Raw genomic sequence first — 10,741 nt, forward strand, 5'->3', positions numbered from 1 at the left:
TTTTTCTTTTCTTTCTTTTTTCTTTTTTTTTTTTCTTTTCCTTTTCCCCTCTCTCTCTGTCCCCCTTTTTTCTTTTCCCCCCCCCCCCCTCTCTCCCTTCTTCCCTTTTTCTTCCCCCCCCCTAAGATCCCCCCCCCTCTTCCCCTCCCCCCCCTCCCTCCCCCCTCCCTTTTCCTTCCTCTTTTCTTTTTTTTTTTTTTTCACTTTTTTTCTTTTTTTTTTAGATTTTTTTTTGTTTTCTTTCTTTTCTTTTCTTTTCTTTTCTTTTCTTCAATGAAAAAATCAACTGAACAATCAGTCATGCAATATCTGAACGGATAATAAAAACACCACCAATCTGGTAATCAAATATTTAACTTAGCAATTGTGCTGCATTATTCAGTTAATAAATTAATTTCATTTTTTCAGTTGCTTTTCTATGCAACTGATTTTCTATTATTTATCCTATTGTCTTTTTAGCTTGTTTACGTTTAAAAAATTGATAATTTAATGCTTAACTTTTTTTCTTAAGGATTTTTAATACAACAGCACTTTCCGCAGTGAACACTAGAGGTCGCGGGGTTCTGCGTGGATGTTCAAGTCGTGATAATTCAAGTAGTTATAATAATCAAGTTGTGATAATGTCAAAATTGCTATAGCTAAAAATTGTATGGAGTTCCAGTAAGTACTGTAAAGGGTATGGCTACAATTAGATCATGATCAATTAAGTGGATCATTACAGTGATCCTGTAATGCAGTAGAATACAGCTGTGTAATTCTGCCTGTGAAGGTCCCAGTGAAGGTCAATCAGTGCAACTGAATCTCCCACAGAATCACTCCCAGGACAGCTTCTGCTCAACGCAAATGCAAGAGGCTACAAGAGACAACTTAGATGCTGACCTGGACATGAGGTTTGTGGTGTAGGTGTAAAATATTGGCATAACAGAATAGGTATGATAGATTTAAAATTCTTCCATTCCTTTTGTATATTTATAGAATTTTATTATTATAACAACCAACCGCAGTAGACATTTCAGCACACTTCCCCTTTGAAATCAAAACAAAGGTCTAAGGTAAGTTCATTGTTTTCATGCCAAAGCTGGAGTCACCTTGGCAACAGTCTGTAAACTCAAAGCTGCTTTAGGAAAATGCACAATGAAGACAAAGGACTGGCCCTTCAAAGCCAAGGATGTAAACACAAGAACTAATTTAACTTCATTTATCTCAAACATTTCTGTTTAGGGAAGTAACAAAATGTTGTCACAGACAGGTGAGTCTTGCTTGTTTAAATGTAAGCAACAGAAAACACTTTTCATTATCTTATTTAGTAACTTTTGTTTAACATCAAATATGTTTTTCTTGGGAAGTTCTATGATGCATGCATTATGAATTGTGCTTATTGGCTTATAAGAGCTTCTTTGTTCTTATGCAATAAGTACTTGGCCATTTATTAATTTCTGTTTATTACTATTTGTTAAATTATACAGGAAGTTGCTTTAGGGAAAATGTGCTAATAACTAACTTCGAAAACAAGCATTTACAATTTATTTAAAATACTTAAAATGACTTTGAACTTAAATAATACTGAGATTATGCATTGCCTTCATCATAAACATAACCACATGGGGGCAACAAAGCAGTTCTTGTGCATGTTGTGAATATTAAAGGAGCTGTTCAGTACTGTTAGTGAACCAGAACTGCAACTAATTGTCTGTTTGTGCATCTGCCAGAACACTGGAGCATGAGTAAACATGAAAGAAGCAGATTTGGGGAGCAGCTGTTGAAGGAAGAGCTTGAGGCTGTGGCTCTGGGGCTGGAGAAGGGATTCTATGCTTGGGAAGAAATTGACCTGGCTCATGATTCACAGGGCTTTACTCCTCTTATCAGTGCCTGCAGGAGGGGTCTTACTAAGGTATGAGACAATAGGGTAATATGATGAAAACAAGGCAGAAACTGTAGCTGTGTTCTGTGTAGGAAAGCTAATAGTGTAATGTATTGATTAAAATAATGGGCATAATATTTCACTTAATGTATTAGCTACTTTTTACTACTTACTGTTTTCTTGATTTAATTGCTGCATTATGCATTAAACAACATTTAGTTTTAAGAGTAATAATATACAGTTCGATATGGGGGATTTGACTTGTTTGTATCGCTTTGTTTGTTTAAGTCTGTGCTTTGGTGATAGGGATTTTACAAGTGATTGTTTTGATGAGAAAGTAAGTCATCAACTCAGATTCATTCAAAGGAATTAAACAACACTGTACGAAATAGTTCCTCATTATACTGCACTATTTGAGGGACAACCATTTGTAGTGGTGTCCCAAACAATAGTGGACATTATCAATGCACTCATTCAATTCCATAATGCACCTCAATATAACCAATGAGTGTCACGCTGAAGGAATTCCCACGTCCGTAGCACATCCGGCACACACAATGTCTGAATTTGCTCATTTGTTTTAATTCACCCATTCAGTGGATTATTATAGTGGAGTAATGTAGGGAATAGTAAATGAGGTTATAGGAGGCAATTTCTTAAGTCATTGAATCATTTACTCAATTGATTAGTTTAAAATGTCTGATTTTTTATTTTTTTTACAGCACAACAGCACTCACTCAAAAATTGCAACAAAATTTTTGCATCCGCTTCGTTTGGAATTATTTTCGCTGGCAGAGCAAAAATATACAAAGTAACTGCCAATATTGTCCCCAAAATTTAGATTAATTAATATTAACTTATTGAATTGTTGTATAAAAGCTATATCACACTTGCACACTTGATGTTGGGTAATGTCAGCATGGAACTCTCACAAACCTATAAAGCTATTGTTCACCTAGTTCATTATAATGTTAATTATTATTCTGATACATTGCTTTTAACATATGCAATTTTGAAACAGGTGATGCATTTCCTTCTGAAAAGAGGAGCCGATGCTATGTTGTGTAACCATAGCAACCAGACAGCTCTTCACGTTGCACTCCAAGAGGAGCTGTTGGCGGCTATGATCAGACGTACCGCATCAGAGGCAGCTCTCACTAGCAGCCTGGAGGGGAGACCTCTGCTGTCTACAGGACCTGATGGTGAGCGGCTCAGACTTCAACTTCCACTTGCCATTTGACTGTTTGAAATATGGTATCTAGACTAGACTAGACTCCATAGGGAGTTCTCTGATGGATTAGTATTGGCCACCTGTCATGTGTGGGAGAGATATTTTTACACTCACCTTAGGCATGGCTGCAGCAAATTACAACAAACAAAGCCTATATTGTTTGTGTGTTACAGGCCCAGACTGACTTGGTGGAGTTAAATAAACAGAACAGAGATGGACTGAGTCCCCTGATGCTGGCTGTAAGGGATGTGGATCTGTTTGAAGAACTGGAGATGCCGTGGGACTATAAACCTGTGGAAGTGTTGAAAGAACTTATGTCTCTTCTGGTGTAAGGAATCCAATTTCAGTTGGATTTGTTATGGAAATGTAAAATATAAACAACAAATAGAAATGCAGCGTATTTGGAAGATGTATAATTGTAAACAGTAAAATGGAATTTAAGATGAATGGTAATTTAATAGGCCCCTCGCATTAAAAACAGTCACTAATCCACCTGCTCTGATTTCCAGTGATATGAAGATCCTTGATGGAAGAGGTCCTAGTGCTCTGTGGTGCGTCTCTCAGATCAAGAGCACCAAGAAGGAAGAACTCTTCCGTATAGTGGATTTATCAATGCAAACAGGTAAATGCTACATATTCCCCTTATTTTGCAATGTGGAAGAAAGCTATTTTCTGTGAAAGTGCAGTAAACAGGAAAACTAATTGTGCTGCAAACCAGCTTGTTTATGATTACACTAATAAATTCAAAAATTATGATAACGAATGCACCAGTTTTAAATATCAAGAGCACTCGCTCTTTCATTCAAATAAGGTGGATTAAAAATTATTTTCACTTCATAAATCATAGAATAAGTCTACATGGTGCATAATCATGCAATATTTTTATACATAGTCCAATCAATGTTTTTTTTTTTTCCATTGAAGTATGAAGTATTTCATGTGAATATAGTACCAGCTACAACTCATGCAATTCTCAAAACACTGTTTATAGAGTATACACTGCTGTTTATACAGTGTTATAAGAAAATTAATCCATTTATTTGTAGTGCAATTAATCAGAAACCTGTTTATTTTCCTCAATGTGATGACTTATGTTAGTATTTGTATTGTATTTTGGAAATACGTTATTTTCGTGTTTGGAAGTGAATCCTTCTTTACTCCCCAGCTGCTCTCCTGCACGTGGCTGTTGCGCACCAGATTCAGATGATACAGTGAATCTTGGCAGTGTGTCCTGCAGAAATCCATTTGAACAAAAGCATAAAAACAATGACGGCATAAACTAAATAAAATTATAAATAAGCCTCAGTGGGATTGTAAAGGCAAAGCCAATTAAATGTAGATTATTTGCTCTGAAATGTTTTGATTAAGCCCTTTTGGCTTTTCTTTTGGCTGAGGCTTGGTCACAGGCATCACAGCTGGCTAATGATGGTGTTTTTTGATTGAACAGACCTCCTTCAGATGGTCAGTAGTCAACAGATGAATTAGTCATGTGATTCTGTGAAAGGTTATTGTAAGGGACAGTCAACCTCGCAGCTTTTATGCAGTGTTGTTTCTTGCTGTATACCAGCTGTGTCACTGATAACATTTCCTTTACTGAACTTCATTTATTTGCAGAAAGAATCAGCTGAGACTTTAAAGGCACAAAAGGATCATGCAGACATCCACCAAGGTGAGTCAACAACTAGACTAGAAAAATTTATTGTTAATCTTAGAAGACAGAACATTGTATCAGAGGTACACCTGCAGGATCATTCCAGAATGACATTGACTCTGTGTCCACCTTTTCCACCACCCTGAAACAGACATTTACACACACAGACACACACAGAGCTGTCTCAGTCTCTCAGCCCATCCCTCAGAGATCCATGAAAATAGGAGGGGTGTGTCTGACTGCTTTTTGGGCTCCTCTGTTTTAAATGAGTCAGACTTCACGGAGTCGTCAACAGAGAACCTCTGACACTCACAGATAAGGATTATGCAAGACTCGGAGGAACTGTAAAACATTTGGTTTCACTGAAGCTTGTGCTAATTTAGAGAGGACTGACTTTTTGAAAGGTACTTTCTGCATATATTGCATATTTAGTTAACATGTTGTGTGTGTATAGTTTGGGGTCTTTAAGATTTTTTAAGCATTATTTAAAGACAATTTACAATTTAAAACAGCTGTTTTCTTTTTCATTTATTTGAAAATGTAATTTATTCCTGTGACGACAAAGTTGAATTTTAAGTAGTCATTACTCCAAACCTTTGTTATCAGTGCTGAAAACAGGTGTCATGCTTAGGTTTTTATAGAAAATGTAAAAAAAAAAAAAAAAAAAAAAAAACAAACAAAAAAAAAAACTAACTTTTGAGAAACTGTATGCATCTCTGCTGAATAGCATTATTTAAATATATATATATATATATATATATATATATATATATATATATATATATATATTATATATATATATATATATATATTTATAATTTATATATATTTATAATATATATATATATATATATTTATAAGTATATATATATATATATATATATATATATATATACTATAATTTTTGACAAATTTGACATTTATTCCATTAGATAAATCTCATTTCATCTCATCCTCCTTGAGTAATATAGGTGGTATGAGTTTTTATGTTGGCGCCGTAGCATAACCATAGGGCCCATTTTACATGACCCTTTTGACCCAGAGTGTATTTGGCTGTGTGTCTGCAGATAACAGGATCTGCTTTGAGAGTTGGATGGAGCCAAAGATAGACAACAGACAAGGTGGCAGAGATGAGAGGAAACTAAGCAGGTTAGCCAGCTGACCACATACACATCCATTCATCACTTCCTCATCAAATTAAATTAGCATTCAGATAAGCAAGAGAGCCAATCACAAGTCAACATATCACACTTAAACACCACCAACAGCAGCTGTGTAAATGTAAAATACACAAACAAACTGTCCACACAAACAATTTGCCTGCATGAAACCTCATGTCTATGCAGTGGCTCTCTCATTTCTACACAAAGACTGTACAGAGGAGTAGTTACAGGATCAAGACTATGGTTCCAGGGTGTACTATTCTCCACAGAGAGAAAGAGAGAGAGGAAAACTTGTCTAAGGAAAATTTAGCCCTGCCTTTACTGCTAAGAAACATTCAGCATGATAAAAAAAGAAAAAACAGATATATCGGTGACACTTTACAATAAGGGTACATAAATAATCATGTACTAATACCTAAATTAATACTTAATTCATCATATACTAATGATTACTGAAGGTATTAACTAATCATGAACTAAAACAGAGCTATCCTTAACAACTATACTGTCATATGGATTCACACATGAATAACGGCAGCCTTAACTACAGGTTAGTACATGTTTGATAGTTAATGCATTAACATTTATGGGCAAACAGCCTCTTTAAGAAGGAATAATATAGTACTCTAACTTTGAAATAAATGTAACTAATTTAATTCTGACGTAATTTGAGCTTTTGACATTTGCGGCTTTGTTATAAACTACACCAGGTGGCAAAGGATTAGTTGATCCTCCTTATCAAGAGTAGAAAATACTAAATAAACTAACAACTGATCTTGTTTGTTTTGTGTTAAGGCTGCCGTTATTCATGAATGAATCAATAACTCCAGTCGTAGTTAAGGACTGCTCTTCATTAGTTCATGATTAGTTAATGCTTTCAATATTCATTAGTGTGATGAATTAAGTATTAATTTATGTATTAGTACATGATTATTCATGTACCCTTATTGTAAAGTGTTACCGATATAGTGAATTTGTAAATGTTTTGAAAAATGTGTTAACATGCTAATGTAAATTAATTTTCACTCAGTCGGACTTCATCCTTGCCCAGCCTGTGGAACGACAGAAAAGACAAAGGAAAAATAAGGTCCTTGCATCCATCACTCAGTTTGAATTCTTCCTCAATACCCGTTCTTCCTGCTGCTCATATTACTCAGCTCAGTAAGTCTGCTCCAATGCTAATGGACCCTTTTCTTGATGCAAGTGTGCTGCTGCAAGCAAGGGCTAAAATTCATAACTGTAAGTATAGACAGTTGTTTATTGTGAAAGAATTGCATTAAAACAAAATACAGACACTGATTATTAGATACATTGTGAAGCATAATGTGGTTTGACAGATTTCAGCGAATAAATGAGCACAGTCAGCCAAAATGTAAGTGGGTTCACTAGTTAAGGCTATTTCACACTGCACCGATAGATGCTGACCAATGCCAACAGACATGTTTGTTTGTGGACAGATTCTCACCAGATCAGTCTGAGAATGAATGAAGGAGCTTAGGGTATATTGTCATCAGAAGACTAAGCATTAAAAGAGACCTTCACTAATACTTTGTACAATCCATGAGAAAGAGGATTATGGGATGCTCAAGGGATAGTTTTCAAACAAACATAGGTTGCCTACATTTGTGGCTGCGGAGTCACCAAAATTGAGGACACATTCGCTTAACGTAACTATTGGCAACTCTATATTTAAGTTTTAGTGTGTGTGTGCAACTTTGATTGTAATGAAAAAAGAATTGGTGAAGAGGTTATAAGAAAGAAAATCTTATAATAAAAGTTTTCAATTAACTACAGGGCTTAGAGGTGCTCACACAGGGGATGACGATAACAGACAAAAGGTGAGGAAATGCTTTTAATAAATGCAAAAAGTCTTGCCTTTAATACCATTTTGATTGCTGTGCTGTGATTTCCAGACACTACCTACTCTATGTTCAAAGACACCCAAACATCTTGCTCCGCTGGACAATATATATAAGGATGGCTCTGCATGTTCAAGTCTTGAGCACCCACTTCTCTTAAAACAAAGTAGCATCTTGCCCATCTCATCACAGTCCAGACGAAGAGTGGAAAGGATCTTAGAGAAGTCACTCAATCTGGAACTGGGGACCTATTTGGATTTTCAGGATTTAGGGAGTTCTGTAATACACAACACTACAAACGATAATGTCATTTCAGACAAGAAAGGCTACACATCTACCAAATCATTGACTGTTAGGAAAGTCGTCAAGAATGAAATAAGATGCAAGTCTTTCAAAACAACAGAAAACTCTGATTTTCAGAGAAAGTCTCCAAGTATGAACTGCTGCACTTTCTCTGAAGGACCTGAAAACATAACCAGACAAATACCTACAGTCAGGGAATCCTGTTCTGTTGCATGTGAGAAACAACTCACTGCTCTAGATACTGGTGTATTAGAAAAATCATCACATGAGAAGAAAAAACCAATTAAGATGATCAAGAGAAATCCCAGTACAGGCAAAACATCTATTCAGACAAATCAGTCATTCAATGTTCTGGCACACAGAAAACAAAGTACTGTTAAAACCACCAATTCACTCAAAGCAGCAACTCAGAGAAAGTAAACCCACCAGCATAGTTATTGCAGGAGAGACGACTAACAAATATTTGCCAAGAGCACCTATAATGGCTTGTAAAAAACTGCAACAAGGTTGGTCTCTGAACCTTTTCAACACATGAAGTTGAGTGATGACAAAGTAAGCAATTACAGTCAAAACCAACTTCACAGAGATCTGAGAAGTGCAAGAGCATCCAAAAAGCCAGCAACAGGACCAATACAGTGAGCAAGGTCTGTCGTGGATTATGTCACTTACAAAGACATGTTTCTGAAGCTCAGTCAGGGAGATGAAGGTCCAGCAATCTACGAAATGTTTGCAACTCCAGTTTATGAGAATCTTAGCGCAGACAGTTCTGCAGAGAGAACCAGACAAGTTAAAAGACAGATCAATGGAAAAATAAGGGGCCAAAAAAAGGGGGTTAACCAAAGGAAACAAGCTCAATCCAAGAGATCCAGTCGAGCTAAATGCAGGCAGCTCAAGCGGAGGGATAATGTTACCAAAGGGATAAAGAAACGCCCACCTTCTCCAGAGAATAAATGCCATGTCCTTGTAATCTCTGCTTGTGGAACTGTCCAGCAGAGCACATCTGAAATACACATCAAGGGAGATGGTAGAGAAATTTCAAGTGCAGAAAGACAATATACTTCCATACTATCAGTGACTGAGGAAGTACTTTCCAACATTGTATCCAAAACAAGTCTCATAAAGGAAATCATACTTCAAGAACAAACTCTGATTAATGCAAGTCCCAAAAGTGAACCTGAAATATCATATGCGACCAAATTGCCATCACAGCCCCTTATCAACACCTGGACAAGTGACGGAACGGCGTCACCTTTGTACCAGAGGCTTTTAGAGGAGGTTGGTGATGGACCTCTCACAGATGACCTGCTGAGGTCTTTGGCAGAGGAGTTGATCTCACTCAAGAGAAGAGACGTTGAAACATTCAAGACTGAAAAGGAAGATAGCACAGAGTTCAAACATAACTCGCCTTCAAAATGTAAGAAATTCTTAAATGAGGTAACATTCTAACATACTTCACTTGTACATATAGTGTCAACCTGGCCCTGTTCCTGGAGAGCTACCTTCCTGCAGATTTCTGACTCCAACTTCAACACACCTCTGCAGGATAGTAGTTCTCCAGGAGCAGGGTTGGCTACCCCTGCAGTATTATATGGGCCATAACAGTGTGTTTCTGTTGTTCATCAGGGTGTGTCCTCAGGTGAAATGCATTACTCTAACGGATCTTGCTTAGATGATGCTATCACATGGACAAAAGGAGAGGTTCTGGGTAGAGGAGCTTATGGAACGGTAGGTATTTAAATGCAGTCATTTTAAAGCACCCTTCTTAGCTATAGTATAAACAATCATGATTTTCAAAATGTTCTCCAAGCATAATCAATTAAAAAGCTATTTCTATTCATAGGTGTATTGTGGACTAACCAGTCAAGGTCAGCTGATTGCAGTAAAACAGGTGGCACTGAATGCTTCAACTTCAGAGATTGCAGAAAAAGAAGAAGAAAAGAGAAGTGGATCTTCTTAAGACCCTTCATCACACTAACATTGTTGGTTTCTTGGGCTCAGCTCTCTGTGAGAATGCTGTAAGCATCTTCATGGAGTACATGTTCCAGCTGGGTCCATCTCAAACATCCTGAGCCGGTTCGGACCCTTGCCAGAGAAGGTCTTCATTCTGTACACATGACAAATTCTGGAAGGTGTTGCCTATCTTCATGCTAACAGGGTCATCCATAGAGATCTGAAGGGGAACAACATTATGCTTATGCCCAACGGAGCTCATTGGGGCTCAAAAGGGCTTAATGCCATCTCTGTCTGATGACTTCTCTACAAATGCACAGGGCTTTGTCAAGGCTTGCCTAACCAGGTAATTTGCTTTTACTCAAAAATGAAATTGCTCTGGTTATTTTGTGCCAAGGAGTTTTTTTTATATTTTTGTAAAATCTCCAGATTATTATCTTAGGTGTTTTGTAACAGTGGAACAATTTTCCTCTTTGCAGAGATCCAAAGCAACGACCTTCAGTAGAGGAACTGTTAAGACATCCATTCATCTTTTATCACAGCCAAGCCTGCAGTAGGCCAATGAACTGAAAACTTGATACACCAAATCAAAAAGTGACTTTTAAAAACCATGATACAAAGCAAACTGCCATTGTGATCCAACATAATTTAACATGGAGAAAAATCTAATTCATAAAATAATAGTGAAGATCTGTAAATAGTTATTTGACAAATGTGCCAATA

At 36.7% G+C, this 10,741-nt stretch overlaps 1 protein-coding gene across 5 annotated transcripts in view; it reads left to right on the top strand.

Moving 5' to 3' along the window:
- LOC109090300 overlaps positions 1-10,639 on the top strand; it is an 11,132-nt gene extending 493 nt beyond the window's left edge. The window contains exons 1-9 of one of the 5 annotated variants that reach the window (XM_042763610.1): positions 1,452-1,891; positions 2,883-3,063; positions 3,266-3,420; positions 3,602-3,714; positions 4,707-4,761; positions 5,811-5,892; positions 6,937-7,145; positions 7,701-7,744; positions 7,820-8,909. In XM_042763610.1, coding sequence (XP_042619544.1) covers positions 5,837-5,892; positions 6,937-7,145; positions 7,701-7,744; positions 7,820-8,488 — 978 coding nt within the window. In that variant the 5' untranslated portion in view covers positions 1,452-1,891; positions 2,883-3,063; positions 3,266-3,420; ... (1 more) ...; positions 4,707-4,761; positions 5,811-5,836 and the 3' untranslated portion in view covers positions 8,489-8,909. Of the gene's footprint in view, positions 1-810; positions 1,892-2,882; positions 3,064-3,265; positions 3,421-3,601; positions 3,715-4,706; positions 4,762-5,017; positions 5,148-5,680; positions 5,907-6,936; positions 7,146-7,172; positions 7,745-7,819; positions 9,483-9,691; positions 9,794-9,908; positions 10,365-10,497 lie in introns of those variants that run through there. The other 4 variants (XR_006160794.1, XM_042763611.1, XR_006160793.1 and 1 more) reach the window with 4 other exon arrangements.
- The last annotated feature ends 102 nt before the right edge of the window (positions 10,640-10,741 follow it).

The sequence above is a fragment of the Cyprinus carpio genome, chromosome A9 (genome assembly GCF_018340385.1).
Source record: "Cyprinus carpio isolate SPL01 chromosome A9, ASM1834038v1, whole genome shotgun sequence".
Taxonomy (NCBI): domain Eukaryota; kingdom Metazoa; phylum Chordata; class Actinopteri; order Cypriniformes; family Cyprinidae; genus Cyprinus; species Cyprinus carpio.